The 26,262-nt window shown below is 46.2% G+C and overlaps 2 protein-coding genes and 1 long non-coding RNA gene across 6 annotated transcripts in view; 2 read left to right on the top strand and 1 right to left on the bottom strand.

The window, feature by feature from the left end:
* LOC138767624 (uncharacterized) overlaps positions 1–625 on the top strand; it is a 42,865-nt gene extending 42,240 nt beyond the window's left edge. Inside the window, exons 2-3 of the long non-coding RNA XR_011358818.1 lie at positions 139–289; positions 430–625. This is a non-coding gene — a long non-coding RNA (uncharacterized lncRNA). The remainder of the gene's footprint in view (positions 1–138; positions 290–429) is intronic.
* The window catches only part of CAPZA1 (capping actin protein of muscle Z-line subunit alpha 1), a 36,425-nt gene extending 11,659 nt beyond the window's left edge, over positions 1–24,766 (bottom strand). The window contains exons 1-3 of the mRNA XM_069945258.1: positions 24,658–24,766; positions 1,474–1,537; positions 214–265 (exon numbers count right to left, since the gene is read on the bottom strand). Coding sequence (XP_069801359.1) covers positions 214–265; positions 1,474–1,537; positions 24,658–24,696 — 155 coding nt within the window. The 5' untranslated portion in view covers positions 24,697–24,766. The remainder of the gene's footprint in view (positions 1–213; positions 266–1,473; positions 1,538–24,657) is intronic.
* The window catches only part of ST7L (suppression of tumorigenicity 7 like), a 91,170-nt gene continuing 89,307 nt past the window's right edge, over positions 24,400–26,262 (top strand). The window contains exon 1 of one of the 4 annotated variants that reach the window (XM_069945257.1): positions 24,400–24,482. Coding sequence is in view for 2 of the 4 variants with exons in the window: in XM_069945254.1 (XP_069801355.1) it covers positions 25,106–25,274 (169 nt within the window). In the remaining 2 variants the exon portion in view is untranslated. Of the gene's footprint in view, positions 24,483–24,812; positions 25,275–25,360; positions 25,413–26,262 lie in introns of those variants that run through there. The other 3 variants (XR_011358817.1, XM_069945254.1, XM_069945255.1) reach the window with 3 other exon arrangements.

The following is a 26,262-nucleotide window of genomic DNA, read 5'->3' as shown; positions in this document are numbered from 1 at the left end:
AACATGATGATGATTTGACAGGCTATATTAGGAAATTAGTCTCACAGAATTGTGCACCCATAGGGATATGGTGTTGATGGGCAGACATTTCATTTTAATGAAGTCGCTGTAATCTAAAAAATACTGATTTTATTTTAGCAGGAGTACCCCTTTAACTTTGGACAGGAACGTCGATCCCTCTGAACTACAGACATTACAGTTATCACCACTTACTGTGCTGCCCCCTCTCTGAGCAGATTGTCATTGTTGAGGAGTAACCGGACATCTAAACAAAAAAGAAAAAAAAAAGGTAAATATACTAATATACAAACATATGTCACATTGCAATGACTGATCACATTCTGATAGCAAGTTTTTTAAATATATTATTATGGGCGGCTGTCTCCTTGTATGAGGTGTTTTAACAGCATTTCGTGATATGCTTTACAGCGTGGACATCAGCAACAACATCAGCTGAACCTACTGACATCTATGGCAGCTTTCTAGACGTTCTCTGTGACTTATGCAAAGGTTACTGTGTTAAGAGGAGAACTGCTGAGCTCTGAGCATCACCTATCAGGAATGGCAGGACTGCTTACCTACTGTGTATACTGGTGGCACCTTTTACTGTTATCCTGTCTGTGCTGATTAAGATGAGATTGTTGAAAAGTTTTCTTTACAGAACAAGATGTGTCAGCTTATTATTAGGACTAGTGGCCAAAGTGAAAACTGCAAGATATTTAAGTTATAGAAAATAAAACCCAAGGGCCCCACAGCAGGCGCTGCTATGCCCACGGCTAATGGTGTCTCTTCCTTCACCGAGAAACGAAGACCAGCATCTGATGAGCAGCAATGGCCATTTGTTTGGATACCCGGTTTAGGGGCAGATCAATGTAACTTTAGGCCGTTCCCAATCAGCCATAATGTGGTCACGCGTTATCCGTATTGCAATAACCAGCTCTTCTATGGTTCTTTGGAACCAAACTAAGGCTGGGTTCACACTACGTTTTTTGCAAAAAAAAAAATGGATGACAAACGGGATAGAAGAAATAGATGCATATGTGTGTTTTGATCCGTTTTCTGATTGAATTCCATTATAAAAAAAAAAAAGGAACAAAAAGGGATCCGTTTTTTTTTTTTTTTTTTAAAGGACACAAAAATGAGATCGACTACGTTTGTGTGTACATTATAAAAAACGGATCTGTTTTTTTAAGAATGGAATTCAATGGAAGAACGCATTAAAACAGATGTACACACATTTGCTTCCACAGTTGCTTCCATCTGTTTTATGCAAAAAACTGATGAAAAAAAACTGATTCCAAAAAGTAGTGTGAACCCAGCCTAAGATCACGATCAGATGCCTCAATTGCGGCTTTATAGATTACGTGCAGCTTCACAATGTTATGCACCAGCAATGAATAATATCGGCCACCAAACCGAGGGAAGTTCTATCCAGTGCCAACCAGAGCATGACCCACGTGTCCTCACACTTACCGTTAAAGACCTCATTGAACTCCCCCGGGGGTGCGTGGGTGATGAATTTTGCAGCGATACGCACCTGCGGGAAAAAACAACAAGAAGAATTAAAAGCTAAAACATTGAAATTAGGCCAAATACACCAAAGACGACAAAGACGACAATCAAATATATATCAGGAGCTATGAAAACTTCTGTAGATGCCAATTTCATGTCCGGATATAGTACAGAGCATGGGCTGGCAGTGTGGGCACAGTGTAACTAGGCAGAGGACAAGGAATAATAAGCCACAATGTTACCAGAACATACAATATAACAGCATATGACTAGTATGACATAGTCCTATACAGGTGCAGAGAAGACAGGCCGGCCCACATTTACTAACCTGGTCAGTGTAAATGTAAACTAGACAGAAATCTGACGTACAGTACTCTAAGGGTCCTTTGACATGGCCTGATACAGGGCTGTGCAAGGATGCAAGTGATCTCGCTGATCGGCATTTGTCTGATTAATAGAGCAGCCGGGCTGCACAAATGATCATTGTATAGTTCGTGCGGCCATTGAAATATACTGCTATCGGCTGCACGTCCCGTTTACACAAAAGCTGCGATCGGCTGAGGATTGGGCGGTTTCCCGCTCCCCGGCTGATTGTTGTCACTTTTACGTGGGACTAATATTGGCCAAAGGAGAGCTTCTAGCAAGGTTCCTTGCCGATAAGTGTCCCATGTAAAAAGGGCACACAGTATAGCATGTAAAGCCACGCCCCCTTTTACTGACCTCAACTATTTACAGAACATGCACCCAGTTTGCCAAGGCCACACCCCCTTTACATAACCAGCACCCCTTTGGCCAAGGCCACACCCCCTTTACATAACCAGCACCCCTTTTGCCAAGGCCACACCCCCTTTACATAACCAGCACCCCTTTGGCCGAGGCCACACCGCCTTTACATAACCAGCACCCCTTTGGCCAAGGCCACACCGCCTTTACATAACCAGCACCCCTTTGGCCGAGGCCACACCGCCTTTACATAACCAGCACCCCTTTGGCCGAGGCCACACCGCCTTTACATACCTGGTTTGACATGACATAGACCTGGTTGGCCCAAACGCATAAGGTTTATACACTAGCAGTTCGATTGTTGTTTTTAACTCTTTCTACCACTTGATAAAGATTTTATTCGTATGTAAGATTAAAAGTTATATTTTAGTTGGGTCCCATTAAAGGGGGCCTTTGTCCCCAGGCATTTAGCCTGAGGCACTGGGAGTATGTTGTATTTTTAACCCCGGGCCGCAAATGGAGGGTCGAGAATATTTTGTCCTTTACATAACCAGCACCTCTTTGGATGAGGCCACCCTGCCTTTACAGAACCAGCACCCCTTTTTGCAGCAGCCACACCCTTTACAGAACCAGCACCCCTTTTTGCAGCAGCCACATCCTTTACAGAACCAGCACCCCTTTTTGCAGCAGCCACACCCTTTACAGAACCAGCACCCCTTTTTGCAGCAGCCACACCCTTTACAGAACCAGCACCCCTTTTTGCAGCAGCCACACCCTTTACAGAACCAGCACCCCTTTTTTGCAGCAGACACTCCCTTTACAGAACCAGCACCCCTTTTTGCAGCAGCCACACCCTTTACAGAACCAGCACCCCTTTTTGCAGCAGCCACACCCTTTACAGAACCAGCACCCCTTTTTGCAGCAGCCACACCCTTTACAGAACCAGCACCCCTTTTTGCAGCAGCCACACCCTTTACAGAACCAGCACCCCTTTTTGCAGCAGCCACACCCTTTACAGAACCAGCACCCCTTTTTGCAGCAGCCACACCCTTTACAGAACCAGCACCCCTTTTTGCAGCAGCCACACCCTTTACAGAACCAGCACCCCTTTTTGCAGCAGCCACACCCTTTACAGAACCAGCACCCCTTTTTGCAGCAGCCACACCCTTTACAGAACCAGCACCCCTTTTTGCAGCAGCCACACCCTTTACAGAACCAGCACCCCTTTTTGCAGCAGCCACACCCTTTACAGAACCAGCACCCCTTTTTGCAGCAGCCACATCCTTTACAGAACCAGCACCCCTTTTTGCAGCTGCCACACCCTTTACAGAACCAGCACCCCTTTTGCAGCGGCCACACCCTTTACAGAACCAGCACCCCTTTTGCCAAGGCCACATCCCCTTTACAGAACCAGCACCCCTTTTGCCAAGGCCACACCCCTTTTACAGAACCAGCACCCCTTTTGCCAAGGCCACACCCTTTACAGAACCCTTTTTGCCATAGCCACACCCTTTACAGAAAGCCTTAAGCCAAGGCCACACCCCCTTTTTAGGCACCATGGGGGAAAAAATGGCAAAAACATAATAAAATGTGGCGGCAGTCATGCAAGTTTTTAATATAAATTCGCAACAGTATTCATTGTGTCTCCTGCACGTTTATCTGCCTGCCCATGTTCATACAATGGGACCAGGGATAATTTGTGTCCACTTATCACTGCACAGGCTTTGTTGTATTGGTGAGAAATTCACTCAAAGCAAATTTACCATCAGGTACATTGCGTTTCTTTTTATTACCTTAAGCCACTCGCACCAGTGTGGGGATCCGGGTGGCACAGTCCTTTTTTGCTCTGCGCCGGTCTTTTTCTGAGCACTGGGGGCAGACCCGCTGCCTGTGTGCCAAAACCACCTCCCCCCCACTGGAGCAGTGTCACAGAGGGGAGGGGATATGGTCACACTGAGGGGTGGGGGGCCTGTCCACAGTGTTCTGAGCTGGTGCTCGGATAAAGACTGTCAACAAGTGCGGGAACCAAGCGGCCATCGTGCCACCAGGATTCCCGCGCCAGTGCAGAGTAGCTAAGGTAAAAGAATAGCGATGTACCTGATGGTACAGTCGCTATAAAAGGTGTTCATAGAAAATAAAAAAGCAGCCTAATATAATGTTATGGGAGACAGAGATGGAGCAGCCATGCAGATTGTAGCTGTGTGCATAGTAAGGAGGAACAGCACTCAGAGCGCTCCGTCATAGTTGCTAAGTAACCAGCCCACATTTACGCCTGGTGTATTTATGTGCATGTATAGATGCTTTGTGTTTTATATTTAGTTATTCCAGCCACACATAAGAAGGCATGATCCCAGGTGAGGTCACACATAGTAACAGATTCCATCATATCCAATACTCTGTCAGGACAATGGGGTTTTCCCTCGAAGCAGACAAGTCTCACATACACATATGTACAAACACGTGTGTGTGTTTTTGCAGGTGAGACGAGTTCCTTCACTGTACTGTTTTTCTCCCCCGTGGATCTGATCACTGCCTGGTAGTCTCTCTGGACAGTGCACACGCTTTCCCATGTTTGACCATCTTAAGTAGATACCCTAAAATGGTCAACAGGGCACAAAGGTGAGACAAGGTCCGCAGGAAGCGGCTGGAGGCCAGGGGACCGCAGCAGCTGGATACAGGCGCCTGTTCTAGAGCCGAGAGAGGTAAGTAGAAGTTATTGTTTTCATTCACCCCCTCCCTGGCGACTGGGAAAAAAAAAGGATGGGTCCTAGCCGGAGTACCACATTCAAAGGGTTTTCCAATGAAAACATTACGCTCTAGACTCAACCTATGGTGTTTGACTGCCCATAGTAACCAATCACAGCTCAGCGTACAGCTTGGATAAAATGAAAGCTGAGCTGTGATTGGTTGCTGTGGCTCAGACAGATTGATAAATCTGGGCTATTGAGTCAAACAATAAGTGATCAGCGAGGTGCTGCCTGCCCACACCCCTGCCAGCTGTTCTGCACAGCCGCGGCACCTGCACTACCCCACGGACAAAGCAGTCTGCTGTGCAGCGGCAGATCAGCGGTCACTGAAGTGAATGCACATTAGAAGACTAATGGTGACCGCAGCTCTAGACCGTCATACCTGTGCATGTACAAAGGTGCACAAATGCATGCTTAAGTCGGGTTCACTTTCTTAAGGGATTTGATTTCAGTATCTTTTCCTATGTTCTGGCAAGGAATAGAGTTAACGTCTCCACCAAGTGTGTGGGTATTCGTACTGAAGACACCTCTGCATTCAAGGAAACCCAAGTCGTCTTCTCTCCTGCATTCCCTCCTACCCTACATGGTTTCAATCCATAGCTCATGCTTTTCTTAGCACAATATGCTCATGTAAGCATGTGCCATAACGGTGTCGCTCAAACAGTGTGTGGGGGGTTTAAAAAAAACCCACATGGACGGAGAGAGAAGGAGGAGGGCTCCGCTGCTAGCTGCCTGCTCCTCGCAGCAAACATTCACAAAGCATGAATAAAATAATTACTTTAGCTTTTACTATCAAAATGAGTACTGTACTGTCTGGCTGGTGCCATGAGTATACATGCAAATATTATATTGGTAGAACATTAGGTTCCCATAAGTGTTATTTGTTGTATACTTGACATGGTATGGTGGCATCATTCTACACACACATACACATATATATTTATTTAGGTGTTAATGATGGTGCTTTAAATTAGGGCAGCATAAACTAGTGACAGAAATGCTGAACAGATCTGTGTATTACTTACGACATTCTGTTCAGCCGTTCTTCTAATATGCAGGAGAATAGGATTCTTGCCACACCCCTCCCCCCAGCTGCTGATTTACAGGTGACTGCCTATACACAAAATGGATATATTACAGCCAATTAGCAGCTGGTTGGTGGAGTTCTCTGCTTCTCATGAATATCTAGGACGGCTGAGCACCGGCACATAATGGAGAGGACTACTTATTGTCCATGTTTTTTAGGAGGATATCTCTGGATCAGCTGCACAGAACAATGTATGTGAAAAATCATTCTGCTCAGCTTCTCTGTCACTAGTTTATACTACCCTGAGATAGGACACTATAAACCTACTGACAGTCTCTTTAAAGCTCATATCTCAGTGCTGGAGCTTCTACTTTTACTCAGGTCAGGAGAAAGGAGCTGAAAGGTCCACTTTAAGGCTGGGTTCACACTTTGTATATTTCAGTCAGTATTGTGGTCCTCATATTGCAACCAAAACCAGGAGTAGATAAAAAACACAGAAAGGCTCTGTTCACACGATGGTGAAATTGAGTGGATGGCCGCCATGTAACAGTAAATAACGGCCATTATTTCAATATAACAGCCGTTGTTTTAAAATAACAGCAAATATTTGCCATTAAATGGCGGCCATCCACTCAATTGCAACATTGTGTGAACAGAGCCTTTCTGTGTATTCAATCCACTCCTGGTTTTGGTTGCAATATGAGGACCACAATACTGACTGAAATATATGTAGTGTGAACCCAGCCTAAAAGAAAGAAAATGCAGCTGATCATGTACACAGCACAGATTCAGCAGCTGATCAGTTCCATTGAAGTGAATGGAGCTTAAAGGGTTTATCCAGGGCTACAAAAACATGGCCACTTTCTTCCAGACACAGCCCCACTCTTGTCTCCAGTTTGGGTGCAGGTTTTGCTGCTCAGTTCCACTGAAGTGAATGGCACTTAATTGCAAACCGCAACTGAACTGGAGACAAGAGCGGTGCTGTCTCTGAAAGAAAGTGGCCATGTTTTTGTAGCATAGGATAACCCCTTTGAATTATGTTCTGACATGTTGCACAGACATTGGTTGGAGTCTTAGGCCTACTGCAGTTATTAGGTATAGCCATATGAAGCACACCTGTATTTATATGGATTCGCTGGTACAGGAAATGCCACTCAGCTAAAACTAATGATTGGAGGAGGTCTCAGCAGCGAGATTCTAACTGTTCCTAACGTGTGACATGTCAAAATCTAATATACAGACAGTAAGGCCCCGTTCCCACTGAGCAAAGCTAGCGGAATTCCGCGACGGAATTGTCCGCCGCGGAATGCCGTTAGCCTCCCGCTCATAATGGGACTCTATGGGAGGCGCGCGCTGCTGCTCTATACGCGCTGAAGAATGAACATGTTCATTCTTCAGCGCGGACAGGGCAGGAGCGCGCGCCTCCCATAGAGTCCCATTATGAGCGGGAGGCTAACGGCATTCCGCGGCGGACAATTCCGTCGCGGAATTCCGCTAGCTTTGCTCAGTGGGAACGGGGCCTTACACTTTAAAGACTGGGCGGCTATGGGATGTCACCCCATTCATTGATCTGGATTGAACTGGGCACGAGGGCTGTGGAGTCTGTGGAGGGCTGTGTGTGGTGTGCGCTATGGCTGCAGCAGGCTGTGTGTGTGTGTGTGTGTGTGTGCTATAACTGCAGCAGGCTGTGTGAGTGTGTATGCGTGCCCCCACAGTGACCTTCTATATCACTATGTGTGGCCCCTCTCTATATCACTATGTGTGATGGGACCCAAAAAAACAAACAAAAAAACAAAAAAACAGACACCATACTCACCATCCCTCCGGTGACGATCGCCACTCGATTCGCAGGCTGTCCGCCTCTCCGTCATCCCCGTCCACGGTCCATCGATGTCTCTCACTTCCGGGTCCATGGAAGAGAAAAGGCTGCCAGTGCACTTGCACACCGGCAGCCTTTTCTCTCCCATTCACTTTCTATGAAGACGCCGAGGAGGAAGAAGACCCAGAACGCCCCCCGGCTCTGAAGTAATCGTCACAAGATGGCGCCTGGGAGAAGAGGACGGTGGGGGAAGTGGGGCCAGACTGGTTATTTAACCACATTACAAAGTTATACAACTTTGTAATGTGTGTTAAATAAGCCAAAAAAATATATTTTTTGTGGGAGTTTAAGTATGGTGAATATTTAGTTAGAAACATAGAAGACTGTCAGCAGGAAAAGACCACCTGCTCCATCTAGTCTAGTTCTAAGTTGTTCCGGACATGGAGGCTGGAGACTGGCTGCATCCGCTGCACACACAGGAGAAGCTGCTTTATATACAGTATTCTTTTATTCCCTCAGATGTCGCCCCAGGATCCCGTAGGATATTAGGGAGAAGCTGCTGAGCCAGTGTGATAAATAACTCCCCTGGTGTATGACCGGCCATTTATGAAGGAGCAGCAGTCGGAGTCGGGAGTCGGTCCTGATAAAATTCAGGAGTTGGAGCTGCGGCTTACCGACTCCACAGCCCTGGTTTAAGCAAGGGCTGCAAGGACATTGGTAATGATGTCCCTGCAGGCCTTGTGAAACGATTATCGGGCCGTGTAATAGGCCCAGTAAATGAGCGCCAATCTAGCAGTTATTATCGGGCCGTGTAATAGTACCCTAAGAAAAGTGTTGCCCCTGTCTAAACAAAGACTGAAGTGGAGGAGCCGGGACCACAAGAAGGGTCTGGAATTGTGATCAATCAGCACAGTCCTACTATTCCCATGTTAGACATAGCTGGCATATCCACAGAAGGCAGCCCACATAAAAAAAAAAAAGAAAAAAAGCCAAAATCCTGGGCATCCCTGGCCCCTGTACCCAGGCACCCCGATATAGACTAAGGCGGAGTGGGCCAACATCAGTCTGTATTGAACATACTGTGAATACGCCATACACGTTAGTCACGGTAGTATACATGTAAGAAAGCTTTATCTCACTGAGAGGCCCTCAAAGATGAGTTCCCGTAGCCTGGAGTGATGGGATGCATCCCACCATCTCTTCATTGGTTTTCTGGAGTGCTCTGAAGAATAAGAATGCTGTGCTTTATCTACATTTACTTTCCCAGTCATGTAATAAGCCGGCCGTCATACGTCTGCATTGATCTATGAGCGTTAATGTGATCTGGAATATGGTGGCACCGGATTCACTGTGGGCAGCCTCAGGGAATCCTAAAAATGCCTAATAAAGTTCATGCGGGAGCCTGGGGATTGCAGAATGTTGCACAACCGCTTCAAAGAGACAAGTTACATCAGGGCGAGGAGCGAGCCGCAGATGTTACTGAGAGGCCGGGCCGCTCTCACATTGCTGCGACTTCCTGCTGCCGCTTTTTTTTACCATTTCAGGCAATTTTCATGAACTTCTCTGAACAAACTTCCTTTGAGAGGCTGCATCGCAGGGTTAACTCCTTCCCTGCCTTGAGATATGCCCCATACATTCTATAGTGTATTCTAGTCTCCTTGTACTGTATATACTGACGTCATATATGATCAGGACCCATATTCGTGTGTAACATGGACTCGGAGGAACGGAGGACACATTATTCCAATAACCGTAGTCAGCTAGTGACCATATATGTATGAGTTTTAGGCACAAACCGAAGTGTGAATGAATCCCACCATGTGAGTGTGAGTAACCTGGAGGGCTTGGATTTTTTTCTTATGGAGGGACACGGAGTCCGGAGTCAGAGAGAATCTATAGCCTTTACTATTGTGGTGCTTTCTTAGGCCTTATTCACATGTCCCGTAATTGTGGCTCAGCAATTACATCACAGATTCTACATTAAAAGTCAATTCTCAATTAAAAGTCCGTAATTTTTATAGAAGAAACCTGCGTAAAAAATACGGATCAGACTGTGGACACAATATACGGTCCTGAAAAACTATTGAACGTGTGACTGAGGCCTTATTCCATATATTATTGGACATATGCAGAAAGAGACTCACTTTGGACACTAGACAGACCCAAGGCCCTAGGCCAGGGAACTTTAGCTTTCCAGCTGTTGCAAAACAACAACTCCCACCATGCCTGGCCAGCCAAAGCTTTAGCTCTGGCTGTCCAGGCATGATGGGAGTTGTAGTTTTGCAACAGCTGGAGAGCCAAGGTTCCAACCCCTGGCCTAGGCCAACACTGGACCAAGAGGCAATAAGACCCAATTGCTGTTTATAAATGGTACCATTTCACTCTAAGGCCCCATTCATATTATTTCTGATATATATGTAGGCATATAAGCAAAAAGGTATGCTGATGTATACTGCAGACTACATGCAATGGGCCTTTTTAAAGTGTCACTGTTTAAATTTTTTTGCAGAAATCAATAGTACAGGCGATTTTAAGAAACTTTGTAATTGGGTTTATTAGCCGAAAAATGCATTTTTATCATGAAAAAGAAGTTAAAGTTCTCCCCCCTGTCTTCATGGTTCTCTTATGGAGAGGGGAGGGGTAGAAGGAGATGAGGCACCAAAAATCAGTTTTCAAATCAAACTACTGCAAAGGCCTACATGACAGCCCTATCATAAAAGTCAGCAATTCCTCAATATTTTAGTGCTGGTTCACCAAAAGGTAAGCCTACTCTTTAAAGGGGTTGTCCGGCGATAAAAAATTATTCACAGAATAACACACATTACAAAGTTATACAACTTTGTAATGTATGTTATGTCTGTGAATGGCCCCCTTCCCCGTGTTTCCCCCCACCCACGCTAGACCCGGAAGTGTGGTGCATTATACTCACCGCATCTCGTGTCGTCCACGGTCTCCGATCCTCAGCAGTGACGTCTTCTTCGGGAGGCCGGCGGATCTTCCCGAGTGCCGGCCGCCCTCTGCAGAGTCATCCGAAGCTCAGCCGCGATTGGCTGAGCATAACTGTGCTCAGCCAATCGCGGCTGAGCAGCTGATGACGTGGCCGCGTCATCAGCCGCTCAGCCGCGATTGGCTGAGCACAGTTATGCTCAGCCAATCGCGGCTGAGCTTCGGATGACGCTGCAGAGGGCGGCCGGCACTCTCTGGACCTTTAAGCTGGATACAGTGAAACCAAGTCAGGCAAAATAGTTTTCCCTTCAAAATGCAATGGTTTCAGAAAGTTATACCATGTTTTTCCAAAAATAAGACCCCCTCCACCACCGTGCCACAGGAATACTGCTGGTCCGTGACCCCCACATCATGCTGCGGGGGGAGGGAAGGGGGAATAAGACATCCTCTGAAAAGACATAGTACACCTTTGGGAGCAAAAAATACTATAAAACCGTGTCTTATTTTCAGGGAAACAGGGTACATATTTGGGGGTATATTTACTTCTATTTAAAAATCTTCCAGTACTTCTTAGCTGCTATACGTCCCGCAGGAAGTGGCGTATTCTTTCCAATCTGACACAGGGCTCTCTGCTGCCACCTCTGTTTACGGCAGAGCAGTGGTAATTCTTTTTCCTGCACTGGACAGAGGTGGCAGCAGAGAGCACTGTGTCCGACTGGAAAGAATACACCACTTCCTGCAGGACATACATCAGCTCATAAGTACTGGAGATTAAATAAAAGTAAATCACAAATCTGTATAACTTTCTAACCAGCTGATCTGAAAGAAAAGAATATCACTGAAGTACCCCTTTAATATATATATAAAAAAAAAAGAATTATACAGTTGTTGTTGCCCAAAGTAACCAATCACAGCACAGCTTTACATTTTATAAAAATATAATCTAGGCTGTAACCGGTTGCTATGGGCAACAACATCTCTTAGACAGCTCTTCCCTGTCCCCTTTGTGTTGCTCTCTCCACCCAATTGTTTCCTTGTCATTGTAGCAGCTAGAATATAACATGTAGCAATAGCGGCAAAGCCCTGCTCTCACGCCTGACTGATAAATAGGGAAGTGCTGTGTGTATGAATGTTTGCAGAGTGCACAGCGACATGAGACAAGGGAGCAGCCAGAGGAAACCCCACCCTGCAGTAATGCCAGGTCCGCACAGCACGCGTCACTTATAGGCACATGTGGTCTGCTCTGCTCTGCTGCTATAATACCTTTCCATCTATAGACCACACCTTATACCATCATATTTACATTATATGTACAGGGTTTAGTACTAGTCCAACAGATTGGGGAATCCCACTCGTTGTGCTATACAGGGTGTGAATGGGCAGCTGCTTACTGATCAGAGCCGCACACATTACACTGCCAGGGGCATGGGATCCCGCCAATACATCTACAGGAAAGAACAAATGATGGAAGAAATTATATATATATATATATATATATATATATACACACACACACACACACACCATATTTTCTTGCAGAATACATTACATATACTTATACTATGCGAGTGTCCAACTCTATAGAAGAGACTGTGGGTAACAGCATCAGATGTTAGAGGGTAGCCCCCCCCATCACTTGGTGAGGATTGTGTATTTTTGGATGGGCTTTCACAAGTAGATGACCCCCATTCAGAAGGTCTTGGTTAGGAATGTGCCCCATGCCATAGCAGAATGCCACCAGTATGCCGAAAAGTGAGGAGCTGTAAATGTACAGCATGAATTCGAGATACAGAGGGGTCTTCTCTGTTGGATTATATCAGGGATGGGGAACCTTTGGCCCTCCAGCTGTTGCAAAACTACAATTCCCATCATGCCTGGACAGCCAAAGCTTCGCTTTGGCTGTCCAGGCATGATGGGAATTGTAGTTTTGCAACAGCTGGAGGGCCAAAGGTTCCCCATCCCAGGATTATGTTATTGTGGGAGGCACCATCAGATGAAGCACAGTCTTGTACAACGCCACTATACGGGCTAATACAGTTGCATTTTATGCTTAAAGGGGTAGTTCACCAAATTTTTTTTTCTTTCAAATCAACTGGTTTCAGAGATTTGTAATTCACTTCTATTACAAAAGCGAGTCTTCCAGTACTTATCAGCTGCTGTATCTCCTGCAGGCAGTGGTGTATTCTTTCCAGTCTGACACTGTTCTCTTTGCTGCCTCCTCTGTCCATGTCAGGAACTGTCCACAGCAGCAGCAAATCCCCATAGAAAATCTCTCCTGCTCTCCAGACTAGAAAGAATACACCACTTCCTGCAGGACATACAGCAGCTGATAAGTACTAGGAGACTAGAATTTTTTTTTTTATTGAAGTTAAAAACCTCTGGCACCAGTTGATTTGAGGGGAAAAAAATTTGGTGAATGCAATTTTTCTTTCTGCCCACATAATGAACATTTACCGCTGCCATTAAAGGTGGCTGGCAATGGCTGCAGCTTATCTCCCCAAGAGGGGGAAAAAACTAAACACACGGATCGAGCAGTTGAAATCAAACACACACTGTGTAATCTGTTAAAAAATATTTTCCCATACTTATCAGCTGCTGTATGTCCTGCAGGAAATGTTTTATTTTCAGTCTGACACATTGCTCTCTGCTGACTCCTGCACCCAAACTGGAGACAAGATTGGTGCTGTCTATGGAAGAAAGTGGCCAGGTTTTTCCAACACTGGATAACCCCTTTAAGAGGTACAAGTGTAGGTGTATGAAGTGAAGCCCCACCCCACCCCCGCCTAGTATTCTCACATTTTACCTGACCAGGAAAAAAGTGCAATGTGAGTAGTATCCCCTCATACTGGGAGAAAGCCTTGCCTGACCAGTTTGGCCTGAGGATACAAATGAACGAGTAAATAAAATTCCACATTTTACATTCTTGACATATAAATCACACTCAGTGTTTGTAGTAAAATGCAGTAGAGAACGTCCGCAACACTTGCTTGGCTTGCAGCTAACTCTCCCTACTTACCTATCCACAAACAGCTAAGGGAGAGGGGGGGATAAGCCGCTGCCAGACATGTCTGACTGTAGCTTACCTCTTGTCAGATTAAAGGGGTACTCCGGCCCGGGGGTATTTTTAAGCTATGGGCGGGGAGGGGCTGGTTATGGATGCCGGAGGTCACTTAACTCCTCGGTTCCAGTGCCGAATCCCGGATCGTGCCGCCCGGCACACCCGTCCCGCGCCCGCTTTCTGGTGTGAGCTGCCGCATGAGACATGACGTCTCAAGGCAGCTGAGCCATTAAACGGCCGTAGCGGAGTCCCGCCTCAGCCGCTGAAAGGCTGAGCTGCCTTGAGAAGTCCTTGAACTGGGCAGGTAAGTGACCTCCGCCATCCATAACCACCCAGTCCCCGACCATAGCTTAAAAATACCCCCGGGCAGGAGTACCCCTTTAAGGGTACAAACCCACTTGCCGGATCCACAGCGAGACAAAATCGCAGCAGGGATGTACATCGGAGCATATACTTTATCTGATCCCGGCTCCCGGTGTCCGAAGCAAGCCATAGTCGGGATCAGGTAAAGTATATGCTCTGGCGGCCGGGGGGTTAACGGGGCGGGCTGGGGACAAACTCCCTGCTGCGATTTTGTCTGCCATTGAAAGAATAGGGCCGGGATCCGCAGCGAGTCTCGGTGCAAATACACAGCGAGAGGGCTCGCTGCGGATCCGGCAAGTGGGTTTGTACCCTAAAGGATCAGTCAGACTGAAATGTAACATGCCCGATCCTGCTTTCTCCTGGCATCATTGTTGGAGGACAGTCCTAATGTAACAATGATCAATAGTTTTAAAGGGATTTTCTGGGCATTATCCTGATGAATTAGCTGTATGGGTGAGCCTCCCTTATGAGGATAGGCCAACAATCAGGAAAACCCATTAGGCAACTGATGTCAGACGTCATCAGGAAGCAAACTGTCCGTGTCTAATAGTTGGATCTTTGATTGAGGAAAGAATGTTCTCACAATGTTCCCAGACTGTTCATCCTTCAACCAGTGTCAGTTACCAGTCTGATTAACTTTAACGGCCAATATGAACTGATGTCTGGACGTCATGCCGCAGCCAATCAGTGCGGTGCCCGCTGCAGACACTGATTGCCTGAGTAGGATGTCCAGAGGCCAGGAGCGCCCGAAGCAAGCCGGAGCGCAGACCAGGCCGCGCCGGGGGGTTAAGGGGGCTTCCTTTTACGTACTCGCAGAGAGATGACAATTCCGCTGCGAATATGTAATCGTATTAAAAGTGACAGTGAGCGGACCAGCGGCAGGTTTCGCTATAAACTCGCAGCGTGAATTCAGCTGCGGATCAGTTACACGCAAACCCACCCTTTACACCTACCGGATCCGCAGGGGATTTTCTGCTGCGGATCCGCAGCTGATTTGACTAAATGAATGAACGCAGCATTAAATCTGCACTGTAAAATCTGCTGCAGATATGGTGTGTGTGAAGCACCCTAAGGGTAGCTTCACACGTACCGTATCGCACCGGATTTTCTGCCAGAGATCCGTAGCGGATCTGGCTAAATGAATGAACACAGCATCAAATCAGCACCATCAAATCAGCTGTGGATCCGCAGCAGATTTGACATAGCAGATTTAATGCTTTGTTAATTCATTTAGTCAAATCTGCTGCGGATTCGCAGCAAAAAATCTGTTGCGATACGGTACGTGTGAAGCTACCTTTAGGGTGTCCATACATATAAATGAAAAGCCGATTATCGGCAGTCAGGAATGGTCACTGCGAAAAACCAATGGCTTGTTTTTATGTGCGGCCATTTATAACCCTTGCTCGTCGGCCACATATCTCCGTGTAAATGGGATGTGGTCGCAGACTATGATGAAGCTGATTTGGCAGCCTGGCTGCACAATAGATTGATCCCCGTAAAGGCTCTGCAATGCTGACCTAGATTGATAGTCGGCCCATGTACAAGGGCCCTAACTAGTGTGGCCCCTTCCAACAGATGTCAGGAGGGAGAATAGCTGGGCATGTTGGACTGGCTCTCCACTAAAACCACAAACATTTGGCCAGGTGTATGGAGTGACTATTCTTTAAAGTGACAGTACACAAACATATGTAATTGTGAAGCAACAATAAAAAGAAGTGATCGGCACTACAGGTCTCAAGAGTAGGTAACCAACAATATATCACTGGATATTAACGTATTCAGTGGTGCTCACATAGTAGAAAATGTCCATAACGGTAACAATTAAAATGAAGAAACAGTAGCGGCACTCACCGATGAAGATGCTGGTGCAGAATTTTTTTTTTTTATTGATAATGCATGGACATACACTAGGTGGACGCCAGGTAGATGCAGGTTACTAGCTTGTTTCACACGGCTGCGCTTCAACAGACAGGGGTCTGTTGAAGCGCAGCTGCGCGAAACAAGCTTGTAACCTGCATCTACCTGGTGTCCGCCCAGTGTATGTCCATGCGTTATCAATTAAAAAAAAAAATCTGCACCAGCATCTTCATCGGTGAGTGCCACCACTGTTTCTTCATTTGAATATAGGTAGTTGTCTTGACTATTTTTTCAGTTATCTAATATCAGAACACATCTAAATCAATAATTGAAGTTCCTAATATAAAGTATTGTGACCGCCTTTATTCTAAACCTTATATGTCCCAGAGATTATAGAATCGAAACTCCTGAAATAGGTACAGAAAAAAATTCTGACATCTGTTAGAAACGACCTTGTAACAGTCTCCATCATGGACTTTACTGGACCGAAGCAAGGCGGTGATCCCCAAATGAACACATTGTGAACAGCTGGGACACCTACAGTCTCCCAACCCTACAAAGGTTCACCTAGAGTTTAGAGTCAAATCACCCAGGAGGGATGAAACAGTGAATTGTAGACCGCATGGGGTTGGGGGATGTAACGTCACAGTGTTCCTCTAGGTATCAGGAGAACGGCTGTATTACAAGATGTAAGTAATACATTATAATCAGCATCTCTGTCATTATATATTCAGCCCTGAGATACATGTGAATGTGGTGTATACATCACCATGCAGGCCACTATTTACACCAAACAGGAACCATTATATTAAAAAGAAAAAAAGAAAAAATCTGAAAATGTCCCCTGTAAATGCGAGGAATTTGAGACAAACTAGGTTTCAACATGTAGACGCTGGCTCCTCTCTTCCTGTTCACTATAAAGCCCGTCGGCTTCAGCAGAAGGAAGGCTTAAGAAATAACACTGCAGCGTTCCCATCTTATCATTACCACTAACAGCAGCTGGTGGGCACTGCCACTGGGCATAACACAGGCACTTCCTTACACTATGGAGGAGACCCGGGTGCCATAAGACAATCTGGTAAGGAATAACATTCCTGGCTGAAGATCTGTCATTGTTGGGACTTGCTTTATATTTGCTGTGATGTATGTATCAGCCTGCACTAGACATGAAGACGTACACTGCCCTATGACAACACTGACGTGAACAATGTATATAGCTGCCACATACACTGACCTATTAAAAAGTGGCGGCATAATACACCTACAAGTAGGGGTGTCATCTGGGAGATCAGGGACAGGTTCCAGTGTGAGGCCACCCTTCTAATGAAGATATAGGGTTACAAGTGTACGGACTCTTAGGGTCCATTTACACAGAAAGATTATCTTACAGATTGCCAAAGATTTGAAGCCAAAGCCAGAAACAGACTATAAACAGAGATCAGGTCATAAAGAAAAGCCTGAGATTTCTCCCCTTTTCAAATCCATTCCTGGCTTTGGCTTCAGATCTTTGGCAGATAATCTCTCTGTGTAAATGGACCCTTATGGTGCGTTTACACAGACAGATTTATCTGACAGATCTTTGAAGCCAAAACCAGGAACAGACTATAAACAGGGAACAGGTCATAAAGAAAAGAATGGGATCTATCCTCTTTTCAAATCCATTCCTGGCTTTGGCTTCCAAAATCTGTCAGATAAATCTGTGTGTAAACGCACCCTTAGATCCTAAATCTGGATCACTGTTAGGCTATGTTCACACACCGCTCTTTTTTTTTAAAAGAAAGGATGCTGATTGCAATTAAGTCGGCGTCCGTTCTTTTCTGCAGCGGCAACATTGCATTGAATTCAATGCAATGCCACCTGCTGTGTTCCCATTTTGTGATTTTAACGTCCGTTCTCTAGAACAGGTGTTGAAATAACGAACATTATAGCTCACACAATGTATAGTACGGCTGGTGGTCGTACTTTACAATGTAGTCAATGGTTAATTGAATTACGGGGACACCCAACGGTGCCCTCAATTCAATTGTAAAGAGATAATGTTCCTGCAGTTGATTCAGCTGTATCGGCTGCAGGAACGTGCCAAACTCCACCTGGCAGTACAACACCGTCCGTTCAACAAGTTATATGGGCAGAGAGCCGCCAGTGACTAATCACAGCTCTCTGCCTGTCAGCAGGGACGATTTATAGGCAAAGAGGCCACTAAGAGCCCCGTCCGGTTCAAGGTTCTTCAATTTGATCACACCAATGGGCTGGATGGAGGTGGGGAGAGAGGCGCCGCAGGCCTAGGGCACAGATGCTGTAGGCCACACCAGACTCCACACTCCAGTAGTTTTCATTCAAAATACCGGCATCGGGAGAAATGCTGTCCCCTGAACCGGACACAGTGTGAGAACCTCCACAATGTGGTAACCCAGTTTAGGAGCAGCTACATGCCAGTACAGAGTCACTTTAAGAGTATGTTCACACAGAGCAAGTTTGCAGCTGATTTCACGCTGCAAGTTTTGCAGTAAATTAACACTGCTGCGAGAATGTAGTGACCACCATATTTAACTAGTTAGCTTCCGGGCTGGCAAAAATCATAAGCAAATGCTTACCTCCCTGCTCTCCTTTTTTAGTCTCCTGGTCCTGGCTCACTGGTGGCCCGCTCAGCCAATCGGTGATTGCGACAGGACAGTTCAGTGATTGGCTGAGGCCAATAGTGGGCCGGGTCCAGGAGAAAAGGGTGCATTGGCAGAATGAACTTACTGCAAAACTTGCAACGTTAAATTGGCAAACTCGAATCTATGGAGGGCCAAATTGCAGCAAATACTGCAGCGGATTTCACCGTGAAACTCGTAGTTTGAAATTGGCTGCAAATTCTGTGGATTCGCAGCGAGATCAGCTGCGGATCCAGTATCAATTCACCCCTATGATAGCACATACTCACAGCGGGATTGACATCCCGCTGTGAATATGTGCTTTAACCCCCTGCTGTCCGCAGCCCCGCCGCCGCATCCCCCATCCCCGGCCGCATCCAGCAGCCCACCGCCGAGAGCATACAGTACCTGCAGTGAGGCTGCCTGCTCAGGTCCCGCTCAGATCAGCTGAGCGGGACCGGAGCCGGGAGTCTCACTGCAGCCGCGCCGCCGAGCAGGTAATGTATGCTCTCGGCGGCGGGCTGCATGATGCGGCCGAGGATGCGCTGGGGATGGGGGGGGGGGGGATGCGGGCGGCGGCGGGCTGCAGGATGCGGCCAGGGATGGGGGGGGAGGAGGCTAAAGCACATATTCACAGCGGGATGTCAATCCCACTGCGAGTATGTGCCATCATAGGGGTGAATGGTACCAGATCCGCAGCGGTTCTCGCTACGAATCCGCAGAAGTAAGACCCGCTGCGGATCCGGTAGGTGTGAAGGCACCCTAAAGCATACTGGTCTAGCTGCTCAAATGTTGTCCATCCATTCATCCTATGGGTGGGTCCATAGGTGGCTAATCCATTTTGCACAGTACTCACTGTATACTTCAACCCTGTTACACTGTAACGGTACGCTCACACTGAGGGAAAACGGGCTGAAATACAAAGTGGAATCCCCATCGCAGACTCCCACCTACCTTCCTGTCCTAATATTATGTATAGGACATTGACATGTCAATTCTTTGAGCTGAGGCGCCCTATACATAACATTGAGGCAGGAGGGATTCCGCTCATTTTCCTCAGTGTGAACGTACCCAAAGAGGAGAAATCCCTGGTGAAGATGTGCAACAGAAACGGGCGCAAAAAAAAAACCATCCAGCGTGTGGATAGGGCTTATAAAAGGTCATCCATCTGCCTACTAGCCTAATCCACTGTAGCGTCTGCCTGCACAGACCCACAATGAAATAATACAATGCCAAGGGGTGGCTCTGCTCAGGTAACAAAGACACGGGTATTTCTTGCGAGTATTCCTACATGGACTGGCAATTCATACGCTGGAATAAGATGGAACAAACTTAAGCAGAACATCTTTTTAGAATATAATGCAGCTGTATAGTCCCAATATCTTACGCAAGCTTCACCTGGCATAAGAGACAGCAATACCATGTGGCCCAATCCTCTATATAACCAGCCTATATTTTGGAGGACGCAATCTTACAGGTATACGCCACAATCTGCAACCCTTTCCACCAAACACTACTACAATGCCGGTAATAAATTCCAGCCAATGTCTGTATAATATCTCATATCCTTTATTTTAAAGAATGAAGTAAACTCCCTTATAGGATAGAGCGGCTGCCTCCTGCTGCCCTGGCAGTACAGACGATTAGACAGCGGAGGCTACGGCAGGCGGCCTTATAGAGAGGCAGGAGTCTTTTTCTGGCTGTGGGTCTATTATTAGAAGACGCAGAAATAAGCAGCGAGCAGCCAGCGATCCAGTGACCCTATGGCCAGGCCTTGTAATAAGAGAGTACGACAAGCATGCTGGGGCTTGCTGAGAACTCGTCCACAACACCAGCATCTACACCCAGCTATTACTAACAGTATAGAAAGATGGAGGAAAAGCCTGAGAACAATACAGCCCTGCGGGAAAGAATGGTGCACAAAGTACAAGCTGCACAACGTGCACACATGGGAGGGTTAGACGGCCAGTGCCATAACACGTCCTGGTCTGGGCTCCCACTGCTGGGATACAGCTACAGTACCTGATAGAGATCAAAAAGGTCATAAAGCAAGTCAACATTTCAGCCTCCATATATTACGCTTGCTAATATGAGGGAAAAGTGCTGATCGCTGCCAGGAAACTCTTAGGGCCCTATTCCACTGGACAATTATCGTTCGCATAATCGTTAACCATTAACGATCTCAAACGACCGCTATTGTGAAAGACCTGAAAACGTTCACTCATTTCCATGGAACGATAATCGTTACTTATGATCGTATTTGCGATAGTTTTTTCTCCGCTATCGCGTTCGTATCTATTGCGAACGACCGAACAATATCTTATTCAATGTGAACGATTTGCGAACGTTTTGCGAACGAGCAACGATAAAAATAGGACCAGGTCTTATAAAGCGATCAACGATTTCTCGTTGGGTCGTTAATCGTTAACTGTATTTCAATCGAACGATTATCGTTTAGATTCGAGGGATTTAACGATAATCTGAACGATAATCGACCGGTGGAATAGGGCCCTAAGGTTATGTTCACATGTTTGCTTCCGGATGTATTTTTAGATAGGAGTTTAAATTTTTTTTTTTTTAGCTGTAACTATCAAAATACACTCATTGACAAACATTGTGTGAACATAGCCTAAAGCAAAATTATCACCCATATACAGCTCATAGTGTATACAGCAGGGATGGGGAACCTTCAGGCCCTCCAGCTGTTCCCAAACTACAATTCTCATTATGCCTAGACAGGCATGAGGGGAATAGTAGTTCGGCAACAGCCGGAGGGCCGAAGGTTCTCCGTGCCTGGTATATAGTTATACATACAGACCCAGATCTAAGGTAGATATGAAGGATAGCAAACACCGTCAGAAATGAGGTGCAGTGTCAGTAACCTTATAAGGTAGGTAGACAATCCCTTTAAAGCTATGCAGAGGGCTCCCCATAATTATTCAGCTTCCTGAGCTCCCAGTGATCTGCGGCTGTCACTGGGGGACACACTGCCTGGCTGCACATTGCTGGTGATGTGGTATTACACTGCATCCAATTGTGTACACATCTGTTCCAGATCCCAAATCCCCATTGTAATTGTGCGTTTACACAGACAGATGTATCAGACAGATCTTTGAAGCCAAAGCCAGGAACAGACTATAAACAGCGAACAGGTCATAAAGGGAAAGGCTGAGATTTCTCCTCTCTTCAAATCCATTCCTGGCTTTGCCTTTAAAAATCTGTCTGTGTAAAAGGACCATAAAACAGGCAAATACTGCAGTGGATTTCTCTCCGTCCCAGGGAAATCTCCAACTATCGGCAAACATCTCCTAGTATTCCCATAGACAATTATTGGCTGGCCCAGCCAGATATTCCCTGTTATTGGAGGATATATTACCGTCAGGTATTCCCTGTTATTGGAGGATATATTATCGTGAGATATTCCCTGTTATTGGAGGATATATTACCGTCAGATATCCCGTTATTGGAGGATATATTACCATCAGATATTCCCTGTTATTGGAGGATATATTACCGTCAGATATTCCCTGTTATTGGAGGATATATTACCGTCAGATATTCCCTGTTATTGGAGGCTATATTATAGTCAGATATTCCCTGTTATTGGAGGATATATTACCGTCAGATATTCCCTGTTATTGGAGGATATATTACCGTCAGATATTCCCTGTTATGGGAGGATATATTACCGTCAGATATTACCTGTTATTGGAGGATATATTACCTGTTATTGTGGGATATATTATCGTCAGATATTCCCTGTTATTGGAGGATATATTACCGTCAGATATTCCCTGTTATTGTAGGATATATTACCGTCAGATATTCCCTGTTATGGGAGGATATATTATAGTCAGATATTCCCTGTTATGGGAGGATATATTATAGTCAGATATTCCCTGTTATTGGAGGATATATTATCGTCAGATATTCCCTGTTATTGGAGGATATATTATAGTCAGATATTCCCTGTTATTGGAGGATATATTATCGTCAGATATTCCCTGTGATTGAAGGATATATTACAGTCAGATATTCCCTGTTATTGGAGGATATATTACCTGTTATTGGAGGATATATTACCGTCAGGTATTCCCTGTTATTGGAGGATATATTATAGTCAGATATCCCGTTATTGGAGGATATATTACCGTCAGATATTCCCTGTTATTGGAGGATATATTATAGTCAGATATTCCATGTTATTGGAGGATATATTACCGTCAGATATTCCCTGTTATTGGAGGATATATTATCGTCAGATATTCCGTTATTGGAGGATATATTATCGTCAGATATTCCGTTATTGGAGGATATATTCTCGTCAGATATTCCCTGTTATTGGAGGATATATTACCGTCAGGTATTCCCTGTTATTGGAGAATATATTCCCTGTTATTGGAGGATATATTATAGTCAGATATTCCCTGTTATTGGAGGATATATTACCTGTTATTGGGGGATATATTACCGTCAGGTATTCCCTGTTATTGGAGGATATATAACCGTCAGGTATTCCCTGTTATTGGAGGATATATTACCTGTTATAGGGGGATATATTATCGTCAGATATTCCCTGTTATTGGGGGATATATTACCTGTTATAGGGGGATATATTATCGTCAGATATTCCCTGTTATTGGGGGATATATTACCGTCAGGTATTCCCTGTTATTGGAGGATATATTACCGTCAGGTATTCCCTGTTATTGGAGGATATATTACCGTCAGGTATTCCCTGTTATTGGAGGATATATTACCTGTTATAGGGGGATATATTATCGTCAGATATTCCCTGTTATTGGGGGATATATTACCTGTTATTGGAGGATATATTACCGTCAGATATTCCCTGTTATTGGAGGATATATTATCGTCAGATATTCCCTGTTATTGGAGGATATATTACCGTCAGGTATTCCCTGTTATTGGAGGATATATTACCGTCAGATATTCCCTGTTATTGGAGGATATATTACCTGTTATTGGGGGATATATTATCGTCAGATATTCCCTGGTAAGATAAGAAAGCTCAGCAGGTGTTGATCCAGCTAAAGCTCAGTAAATCCATGGGCCGCTCATGTACTGTATAGATACAGTGAGTCAGTGTTTCTCAACCAGACGGCCTTCAGCCATTCGGGCATGCTGGGAACTGTAGTTCTGCAACAGCCAGAGAGGCACAGGTGCAATAAGATCTCATAGTAACCATCCTGAACTGTTTCTGAATTTTCTAAAAGAAAAACAAAACAAAACTGTTCCTCGCCCCTTGAAACCCCACCAAAATCTGTCTAGGAGTTCTGCCTGAATCCTATACAACAAGCGTCCTGATAGAAGATACAATATAGTCCATGACTGGAACTGTATAGAAAAGTTATGTTAGTGCACCGGGATGGAGCTCTAGGTGTTGTACAGGACGCCCACCCACACCTGTATTACTGGTCTACCATCTTGCTCTCCAGCTGTTGCAAAACCACAAGTCCCATCATGCCTGGACAGCCAAAGCTAAAGGTGAAATATGGAGAGGAAGACTGAAAGGGGAAGAATAGTTTCTGCCAATCAACTTAAAAAAACCTGAAACATTCCAACGGTAGTATCACGTCTCCCACGTGGGGAGCCTGGCCGCTGCTGTTGTCACTAGCAACCGGATGACAGCCTTCCTGGTTGCCACTGACAACCGCTCGTCTCGCCATGTTTGTAAACACAGATCCCGTCAGCTCCCAGTCACACAGACGGAACACGCGGTAACTTGCGGCCGCACGTCCCGCGGGGATTACCGGCTGCCGATCCCACACAGGTCTGTGACAGGCAACGGGTAACGCTTTCAGTGCCGGGCCCCGGTATTATAAGCGCTGCACACAGCGCCACCGGAGCAGACCGGGCTAAAGCGGATGTACAGCACCGGCAGAGAGGAGTCCGGCTGCTCTATCCTCCAGAACGTCACACCCGCTGCCTCCCCAAGGGCTGCTTACCTTCTCCTCATCAGACACCCGATCCTCATAGTCTGCCATCTTGGCTCCAACTGGCCCAGCCCAACTGAGAGGAGAGCGCAAAGCACCGCGGGAAGGGAGGGGGAACTTCCGGTCCAAGGCGGAAGTGAGGAATACTGAGCGGGCGCCATGTTGGTTGTGGCACGAAGCTGAATAGACGTTCAGCCTTGTATATAAGCTGTGCGTTATCGCAGTATCATTCAGGTGTCCGCGCATCACTGTACTCTATAGTAACTGACTATAAAGCCGTTCGTATTGAGGAGGTATCACTCGGTAGCATGCTGTGGTGTAACTGACACAATACCGGACTTTCAGCTCCTACTTCACTTAAGCCCCGCCCCTCCTTGGCACTACTTGCAGCCCTCGACCAATCATGGTGCTGGCCCCGCCCATTCTCCGGCCACAGCGGCAGCGGTAGGAAACAACAGAGATGGCGGAGTCAGTGAGCGGCGGCGCCTCGGGGCCTTCTCTTCGGTCCCGGGCGACGGGCTGGCTGGGCAGATACCGGGCCTACGTGTGGCTGCTGCTCCTGGTCACCGGGCTGCTCTGCTTGTATCACTTCAGAGCGGCGCTCCGCCTGTACGAGGCCGCTGTGACCGGTGAGTGCCGCCTAGCTTAGTCTGTTGCCTAGCAACCGGGCTCCAGGTGCGCTGACCTGTAGGATGGGGATGCAGGGGGAGGCACCTCCCTCCGCACAGGGATGAGTACTGACCCCCAGAGCAGCCACATACCCAGAGGTCAGTCCTCATGGCTGATCCTGCAACTTACCTGACTTAAAGGGATTGTCCATGTTTGTGATCAAGTGATTGCCCCTCTAGCCTCACATGGACTTTATATATGTGAAGGGCTTAAAGGGGTGCTGTCATTTAGAGTAACTTATTACGTGTGTCTGATTCCTGAGATCGGCGGTGTGCTCCACCCCTGGCCGCCAGGACGTATAAGGGGATGAACTGTTAGTGGCCTCTCTGCCTGTCAATCATCCCCGCTGACAGCGAGCCGTGACTAGTCACTAGTGGCTCCCCGCCCAGATGACTAGTTGTCGCCCGTCTCCTGGCCTTGTGCACCCGATTGATATTACCCTTTCCCAAATCTAAAGCTGCTGGTGGCCTCGGGGGGCTGCAAGGTGCTGATTGGTTCCCTTTTAGGGTTTGTTCACACTACAGAATCAGCGCGGAGATGTCAATCCTTTGGGCGGATGCAGAGAGCCTGTGAGAAGTCCTATTAAATCAATGGGACAGGTGGAACTCCACTTGATTTTGTAGTGTGCTACAACGGAGCGACTCTCTATTCTGGCTAATAGAGGGGTGAATGCCGCTGTCTGTGAGAGAACTAAAGGATAGAAAATATACAAAGTATTATTATTATTATTATTATTATTATAGAATCCTGTGGCTTTGATATTCTACAAGGCTTAGTCTGCCACCTGCTGGCTCTCTGTAGTATTACACCCTTGAGAATAAACCTGCAGTCTGTGCTGTTTTTCCATGTATCTGACCTGTTCATATATTTACTAGAGATGAGCGAACCTGGAGCATGCTCGAGTCCATCCAAACCCAAACTTTCGGCATTTGATTAGCGGTGGCTGCT

Source organism: Dendropsophus ebraccatus, chromosome 11, assembly GCF_027789765.1.
Source record: "Dendropsophus ebraccatus isolate aDenEbr1 chromosome 11, aDenEbr1.pat, whole genome shotgun sequence".
Lineage (NCBI taxonomy): Eukaryota > Metazoa > Chordata > Amphibia > Anura > Hylidae > Dendropsophus > Dendropsophus ebraccatus.
This window is presented reverse-complemented; position numbering and strand designations above follow the sequence as displayed.